General features: G+C 44.5%; 1 protein-coding gene across 1 annotated transcript in view; it reads left to right on the top strand.

Annotated features, from left to right (window-relative positions):
* The first annotated feature begins 592 nt into the window (after positions 1-592).
* ZC3H7B (zinc finger CCCH-type containing 7B) overlaps positions 593-8,801 on the top strand; it is a 37,943-nt gene continuing 29,734 nt past the window's right edge. Inside the window, exons 1-5 of the mRNA XM_009871169.1 lie at positions 593-645; positions 3,119-3,152; positions 3,507-3,704; positions 4,541-4,699; positions 7,067-7,147. Of these exons, the coding sequence (XP_009869471.1) occupies positions 593-645; positions 3,119-3,152; positions 3,507-3,704; positions 4,541-4,699; positions 7,067-7,147 (525 nt within the window). The remainder of the gene's footprint in view (positions 646-3,118; positions 3,153-3,506; positions 3,705-4,540; positions 4,700-7,066; positions 7,148-8,801) is intronic.

Raw genomic sequence — 8,801 nt, 5'->3', positions numbered from 1 at the left:
TTCCCATTGCATAGATTAATTTCTGTCCTTTTCTGTGGAGCACAGCAAGCAATTCCATCTTGTTCCTCTGTGTCTCTCTTTGTGATATGCCTCAATACACCTTACATAGATTACTTGTTTTGTATGCTGGGTAGTAAACCAGTAAATCTGGCCTAGACAAACAGTGGTCAGAATTGTTTATCATGGGAGGGTCCCAGCACAAATTCCTGAAATAACCACCAGTGGAGGAGAAGTGTTGATTTCTTTCTTTTTTTTTTTTTTCCTAGGAGGCAGTCATGATAACAGTTGGTTCCCAGTGCTTTATTTACTGGCAGCCTGAGTAGAGAGCTCAAATTGAAGCAATTCCTCTTTGCCCATGTATCCTGGCGGAGGCATGTGAGAAAAAGCAGATACTTGGTAGTGAGCTGCTTGCTGTTAGGTATCCACAGTATGGATAAATCATGGACTTCAGTGTTCAGGGCACCTAGTCTGGAACATTTTGTTAGTAGTAAATTGAGGCACACACAAAATACTGTGCTGCTTAATTGCCAGCAAGACCTAAAATCACTCATTTCGTGTTGTTTCTTTTTCTTCTTCGTCTGCAGCAACTATAATGGAGAGACAGAAGAGAAAACAAGAAATAGAGAAAGGACTTCAGTTCATTCAGTAAGTGGAAAACCTCATTGTTCCCTGTGGCTTTGGAGGTGGTGGTTGTTGTATCGAGGGTTACAGGAACCAAGTTCTTCCTCTTCACTGCTTTGGGTCTGCTGGTCCTAAGGATTTTCACTGTGATTCTTCAGGGTGCTTCTTGCCCTGCCATCTCTCTAAACTTGAAACTCTGTCATTTTAATTTTCTTGGGTTTTACCCTCCACTGCAGTTCCAGGATGATCTTTATAGTCAGTGTTAATGCAAATAGTTCTTGGACCTTCTACTTATCTTCACCATGAAGATCTCAGACTGCTCTCTCAACAAGGTTATCCCACCTTTCTTAGGATGAGAAAAAGCATCTCTGTTTTGTAGGTGGGGAAAGCAAAGAACTTTCTAGGTATGTACGGTACCTTTAGAAGAAATAGTTTACTTGGGCTCTTTTACAGTTGCCAACCTGGTAGGTGCCTCAGGTCACTCTTCTGTGAATATCTTGTGGCTTTCTAGAGCTTGAAGTTGTTGCTTATGTAGAGATTATGAGTCCCAAGTACTTCCTTGTAAAGTACAGTAGCGTTTTTTCCCTCCAGTGTTTGAGTTAGCAAAGGCCTCAGACTTCGGTCGAGGTTCCACGATGAGTAAGGAAGTAGCAAGATTGTAATCAGAATGGTTTGGGTTTCTTTTTAAGGTCCAATTTGAATTCTGCAGTTATGGCTAAAATATGTCCTTCTACAATAGGAACAAAAAAAAAGGCCACATCTTCGATGTTACATATTTTTATCCCATGGCAGGGCAGTGATGTTTTTGCCCCAGTCTGCAACTGAATAGGGCTGATACCTAATTTCAGTTGTGAAGTTTGTTTTGGTAACGTACAAAAATTGCTCAAAATTCCTGTAAAGAAAATAATTTAGAAATGCAAGGTGTTGTTCATGCTTCTGGAGTGTATCTTGAACTCTGAACTAGGGACAGTGTCATTTAAAATGATCTCTAAGGTCCCTTCCAGCCTAGGCCATTCTATGATTCTATATGATTATTGGCTTGTTTTGATGTGAAAGAGGAGTTCTCCAGTTTTATAAGCAGAATGAATGTTTTATACAGAGCTATGGAATTTTACATAGTATTTTAAAGGAGCAGATGATGATTAGGTTAGATGAAGTCTAAAAGAAATTTATTCTCTGACCAATAGCATCACATACACAGTGTTGTATTTCAAAGGCTGTGAAAGGTGCTAAGGATTTCTCTAGAGCCTGTGTTTCTCTCGTTGAAGAGGAAAAAAGAAATACAGGTGGACCATGCTTAGATGACTTGAATGGTTTGGTTTGAAAAATGGAACCGTTCTCCTAAGGCTCGGTGCTGTTGTGGTTTAGGTGTTATCTACGCAAGCACCGCCAGTTTTGTTGCACAGCCTGGCAGCCAGGCTGTAGAGACAGCTGGAGTTAAATGCCCTCCAGAACCTAAGTTATATTATCCCTTACTTTTGTGGTGTAGCCTAAAGTATGCAGCCAAGTTAACATGCTTATCACTGTGGTGTTGGTCTCAAAGAGGATTTGAGGAGGTTTTGGAGAGCCAATGTGGTGCCTCTTATTAGAGCCAGATGCACTTAAAATATACTTGTATTCTCCATGACAGTCTCTCATGGGACTTTCTCAAAGATGGGAGGTTTTTTAGGTGGCTGTCTGAAGGCACTTTACAGAGGATCATATATGCACAGAAAATCGTAGCATCATAGAATGTGTTGGGTTGGAAGGGACTTTTAAAGGTCATCTAGTCCAACCTCCCTGCAGTGAGCAGGGACATCTTTCACTAGATCAGGTTGCTCAGAGCCCCATCAAGTCTGACCCTGAATGCCTCCAAGGATGGAGCCTCCACCACCTCTCTGGGCAACTTGTGCCAGTGTTTCACCACCCTCCTAGTAAAGAATTTCTTCCCAACATCTAACCTAAATCTACCCTGCTGTGGTTTAAAACCATTTCCTCTTGTCCTATTGCTACACAGTCTTGTAAACAGTCCTTCCCCAGATTTCTTCTAGGCCTTCTTCAGGTACTGGAAAGCCACAGTGAGGTCTCCCTGGAGCCTTCTCTTCTCCAGGCAGAACAACCTCAACTCTTTTGGCCTGTCCTCATAGGAGAGGTACTCCAGCCCTCTGATCAGTTTTGTGGCCTCCTCTGGTTCTGCTCCAAAAGGTCCGTATTCTTCTTGGGTTGGGGGTTCCAGAGCTGGGCACAACACTGTAGGTAAGGTCTCAGAATAAGATTGCTCTTGTCTCAAATCTGTCAGGGACCTGCCCATCTCGTTACACCGTTGTGGGCATCAGTGAGTGTAATGCTCCTGACTAATTTTGTTCTCCTTGCCCCAGCTGCCTTTGAAGTGATAAAATGTTTAGTAAGTCACTGAGACCACACAGGACCAGAAAAATGATTTCTTCATCAGACAAAAGCCCTTGTTTGCAGGGATGCCTGTTTCATGAATGTTTTCTCTTATTTTATTTTTTTTTAGGTCCACGTTACCCCTAAGCCAAGAAGATTATGAGGTACTGAAGAATTTGTTTTCTGAAGTTGAGAACCCTCTGGTTAGCAAGCCATTAGTTTACGTAGCAGAAGTGGAGCATGTGCGATGGTCTGTCACAGTTTGTCTGTAACTTAAAGTTTTAAGGTTCTGACAATGACAACTTTCAGGGAAACACTTGAGTGATCAAGAAGAAAGGAGATTTGACTGGATTATTCCCCTCTAGCAGAAGACTGGTGTTTTACAGGAGGGTGGGGAGACAGGAGAATCTTAGTGGGCAGGAAGTCTGCTAACACATATGGAAGGGAATGGGAAATTGGGAAACCTCTCCTGTCTCTGAATATCCACTTAATCTATTTGCTCTCTTCCTGCTGCCCAGGCCTTTTTGCAGAAGCTGGTGAGAAACCTATTTGCAGAGGGCAATGATTTGTTTCGAGAGAAGGATTTCAAGCTTTCACTGGTACAGTATGTAGAAGGGCTGAATGTGGCGGATTATGCGGCCTCTGACGAGGTGACCATCCCAAAGGAACTCCTGTGCAAGCTGCATGTCAACCGAGCTGCCTGCTACTTTGCCATGGTGAGCACCTTCCCAAGTCACCCCCAGGTGCCCCAGGGCTCAGGGAAGGACGTTTTGGTTGCAGTGCCATGCAGCTGGCAAAGATGTCAAGAGGGGTTTCAGTTGGTTTTATCTGCTCCGTGTTCCAGCACTGGAAGAGATGATGATGCACAGAAAACTCTTGACATCTCCCTATTGTTGCACCGTGTCTTGCAAGACCAGAGGAATAATGTAAAGGAAATGAGGCCAGGCCTAAAGTACTGATAATACAGTTCTGGGCCATGCTGGTGAGGATTTAGTACAATCCACTGCCCGCCAGTACTGACTGAGTGTTTCTCTTGAATATTGTTTTTAGTATTGCTCTGGAGGCTCCTGACTTGTCAGGTGAGGTGCTGGAGGACAGTCTTGACTGAGCTTTCAGCACACATATGGAAAAGGATTCCGAGATACTCAAGTTCTGAAAGGCTATGTGCTTCAATTTTCCTAACGAATCTAACAGCTTCTCTTTATGGCACAACCCCAGAACAGGTCCATCCTGTAATGAGGCTGAAAAAAATCTACAAGCAGTCACACAATTAAAAACTGCCGAATGTAACATCAGAAGGTTGCTCAAACAGCTTTAATTCTGACATTTACTGCCTTTGAAAGTGTTTTGAGTTTGACAAGGCTTAACAAAATATTCCATCACTCTTGGGTTTGTGTGTTTGTACGCTGATCTGTGTATGAGGTAGCGTATGTATTTCCAACTGCCTTTTATATTCATGTTTTCTGCTAAGAGATAAAATGTTTGCATTCACACAGAAGGAGGGGTTAGTCCACTGTGCCTCAGCTGACTCGAGGTGGTCTCTTCCCTGCAGGGGTTGTATGAGAAGGCACTGGAAGACAGTGAGAAGGCTTTGAGTCTTGACAAGGAGAACATCCGAGCACTCTTCCGGAAAGCCCGCTCCTTAAATGAACTTGGAAGACACAAAGAAGCGTATGAGTGCAACAGCCGATGCTTGCTCTCCCTCCCACATGTAAGTTTTTGACATACAATTCATCCTGATTTCTGTGGCACACCCCCTTCCTCCTCCATAACATGATTAGTCTGAGGCTGGAGGACAGTGGAAGAGGAAGCTCAGCTGTTTCTAGAACATGTTTATGCCCAGAAATTCTGGGTCTGACTCAAAAAAGACGTTTGACCTCCCATGTTTCTTCAGTTCAAGTCACCCGCTACAGATAATGCCAGCCAGAGACGCCGGTTAGTGACAGCAGGTTTGTGAACTAGCAAAATCCTAACAAAATGTGCACTAAGGCCATGAGATTGTTTTAATTAGCTGGTTTTATATGTCTGGTGGGAGTGACTAGGAGCATGGGACAAATGGGAACTGGAGCACTGGAAGGAAAGCATGTATACTTTTCCTGGTTTAGATAAAAATGTTTCCCGTGTTACTGATTGCAAAAGCAAACTGATAAAGCTTTTTATTTCTTGAGGGACATGCAAAGGTGTCCTTGACATCATGTTGCAGTTATTTTTGTGTTCACAGGTGTGTAAATTTTTGCATTCAGAGGGCACTAGCTGCATATACGAGGCCGTAGATATTTTCCTGGCAATGCTTTTTTTGAGTGTCTTTTTAGGCCAAATATTGAGCAGGAAACCAGGCTGTGATAGGACAGATTCTAGTAAACACTGGTTTTCTTTGATAAATTTGGTTCTGATCCATCACAGTAATGCTATTACAGGAAAAATGCATCTACTTCAGCAGAAGTTAACTTTCCTTTGTTAGTAGTTTTACAGAAGCAATCTTTGAAAGCCTCGTTAGTAGTTAGTTACTCTGTCTGTGTAGCTTGTCAATTCTAGTTTCTTTGACTTGGCAGAGCTGAGTAATCAAAGCATGTTAAAGGTACCATATTAGGAGAGTTCTGAAGAACCCTTTTTTTGTTTTTTAACAAAACCTTTTACAAACAAAACTATCTAGTGTATGTGTTCATGTATCACCACATCTGGCTGTGTTTCACATTGCAGATGCTTAATTGAATTTATTTTTTAACTGTATACTTCTGTTTATGTATCTTCCATCATTACATGGTGTTAGGAAGATCTGAGAGGTGGAAGAGAGTGAGGAAAGAGCAGTGACGATGAGATCTGACCAAGAAGAGGTCTCCGGAGAGTGCAGGGACAGTTTCAGGAGAGGAAGGTACATCCTGAAGGTGTGTCAGATGGGGACAGAAGAGGAAATTCAGAAGGTAGTCTTGGAAGTGGGCTGAGTTCGGAGAAGATCGCAAGAAAGCCCAGTGTGAGGGAGCAAGTATAGTCAAAAAGTGACACTCTAAATTGAAGGGAGGATTTACTGGTACTGTGAGCTGGAAGAACCAGAAGCAAGTGAGAGATTGAAAGGGAAAGGATCAGCCTGCAGGGAGAAGGCAGTTGGAAAGACCAGCATGGCAAGTAGAGAGAAGAGAGCAAGCTTCAAGGTGGAGCTTCAAGGGAGGAGATCCTGGGACATTAAGGAGGGGTTTCACAGTAGGTTGGGCAGATATCTATTCCTTCTTTGAAAAAACTTGAGGTACTTCAACAATTTTGCAAATGAGGATAGAGAGGAAAGTGGAAAGAGAGAGTTGCTGCTGATAACTAAGTGAAGAAGTTTGTGGTAAGTTGTTAGTCCAGGCACAACTGGAGAGGATGGAGCAGGGGAATGGAGCGTGGCCCGGAACTTTTTCCATAGCCTGTGGTGGTATGTGAGTGGGCACGGGCAGTGAGCAGGGAGGATGGTAAATGGGACGCAGCGGGGAAAGCAGAAGGATCTCTGCTTGACTAAGCTGAGGCAGTTTATCCAGAGCTAGAGATGGTAAAAATGCCTTGTAGCTGCTAAGTTGGAAACTGAGACTTGGTTTCAGCTTTAAAAACAAACAAGCAAGCAGAAGAGGTTAATGAATACTGTCTGCATATCAAAACTGATTATTAACACTGTGGCTGGCAGAGAGGGAAGGCATGCCAGCTCCTTCCCAGACATGGGGACAGCTACAGTGGAAGCTGTATCACGCCCCAGCAGCCTGCCTTGGCAGCCCCTCCAGCCATCTCACCTGCAGGACTCATGAACCCTGTGTTAGGAGAGCAGGTGCTTTCTTGGAAGTGGATGTTTAATTCTGATTTTCTGCAGCATCAAAAGAGTGTAGGGGAGAGCTCCCACTGCAGTCTCAATATCTCAGCAGAACCAAATAATAAGAACCCTCAGGTCTGCGTAGACTATCCTAGGGCTGCTCTGGCAATTGTCCACTTAATGCCCTCTCCAAGTGAGGGTTCTTGGTGCATCTCAGTATGGGTTACTGCATTCCTGTTTATTTCATTGTGTGTATCAAAAAGGCAAAACTGAAAGTGTCCTGCCAATGGTTTTGTCCCCTAGGATGAAAGCGTCACGCAACTGGGACAGGAGCTTGCCCAGAAGCTGGGACTGAGGGTTCGAAAAGCATACAAAAGGCCTCAGGTATGACTTCTTTTTTCACAGAGGCTATTCTTTGGCTCTTTCAGATTTACTTTTGCAAAAACGGTAGGTGCTGCTCTGCAGCTACAGACACACGCACACTATTCTGCAGTCCATCTGGCAGGCTGCTGGCTGCCCTCCTTGTCCTGACCCTCTAACCCTCTTTGCCTCAATCCATTTCTAACCCTGTTGCTGCTCTCTACCTACTGCCGGGGTTTTTCCTGAGTCTACAGCTAAGTAGGGCTTGGCTGCAGGAGATGCCTCCTCCACGGGAAGCCTGGGTTTTTTTGAGGAGAGAGACATTGGGCTTGATCCCCAAGGAGGTTTTGTGTCGCAGCCCTTTCCCTGTTATGGGAGGAGAAGGATGGGAGCCTCTGCTGCATTGGAGGCACGGCTGGTTTTGTAGTACAATGAGTCACGAAGGGTTCCTGCACCCCGACTGCAGGACCTGCTGCTCCAAAGGGACTTGCCTCAACAGGGCCCCGGCACGACCTCGTTTTAAAGCTCAGTCGAATCTGAGCTGTGGTCAGTCAAAGTCATCTCGACCTCCCCTTGGCTACCAGCCAGCTCCGAGGCTGGTGGGTTAGACTCAAACCAGCCAGAAACTTCTAGCAGTTTCTCTGAAGGAGAGGCATCCCAGACTAGGGGGAATGCACCTGCCACAGGCAGATGTTAGGAAAGAAGGCGGCAAAAAGCAAGACATGGGTCCAATTAATTGACACCAGTAGCTGGATCCGTAGCCTGGTTCTACGCTGCCCTAACTGGAGTAGTTGGCGGTCAAATGTATACCCTGGGATGGAGCTAGAGGGCGTTAGGCCACCGCTCACACTCTTGGATAAAGCTGCCTTGGGAGGGGAAAATCCCAGGATGCGTTTTCAGGGGTAGGGAATGTTGGCTACGGCTTAGGTTTGCACTCGCATCCTGGGCTCCTGCACAGCAATGTGTGCAACAGCCAGCGTGTTCCATCTCCAGCGGGACATCTTTGCTGTGTGCAGGGAAGTGGTTGCTGAACATCCAGTTTGCAGAGAGCTTTTGGGGTAAACTTGACTGCAGCACGTTACTCTTCTCCGAAACCAACCTTGCATGTAACTGGCCTCCCCTGTCAGAAAAAAACCTTTAAATTGTAGCAGCTCTGAAATGATTCTATCTCAAAGAAAAGGAAGTTTTATGCAGGGATACTTTTTGTAGCTGCTCGCTGTGTTGATCTTACCACCTTTTTGCTGCTGTCATGCTACTAAGCTGTGACAGGCTTAAACCACCTGTATGTTAGAAAAATAAAAGATCCAATTTTTTGAAATTTAGTGGTCAGTATTTTGATAACACCTTGCTGTCACTTGTGTTGACTTCTAGCTTTCATTCCAGTTTTGTAATGCATTCCTGAACTAGTAATTTCATAATGAAAAGACAGAAACATCTGCTCCTCTGAGAAGTTTTTTGCTTCCTGATGGCATGTTGCACTTGGGGTGTTTTGCTCTGAGATGCCCAGAACTCATACATGTCCCTTTCACTGTTCAGAAAACTGTACCCTTGTGTCACAGTGATACGCTTTTTGGCGTGGCTTTCATTTATGGGCAGTGCCTAGAGGGAAACTGTATTGTAACCCAACTTCACTTAAGTTTATGAGCGTTCATGGGCTGTTTTTCTTCTAAGACCTCTC

The sequence above is a fragment of the Apaloderma vittatum genome, unplaced genomic scaffold, assembly GCF_000703405.1.
Source record: "Apaloderma vittatum isolate BGI_N311 unplaced genomic scaffold, ASM70340v1 scaffold20910, whole genome shotgun sequence".
Lineage (NCBI taxonomy): Eukaryota > Metazoa > Chordata > Aves > Trogoniformes > Trogonidae > Apaloderma > Apaloderma vittatum.
Note: the sequence above shows the minus strand (reverse complement) of the source record. Positions and strands in the feature narration are given on the sequence as shown.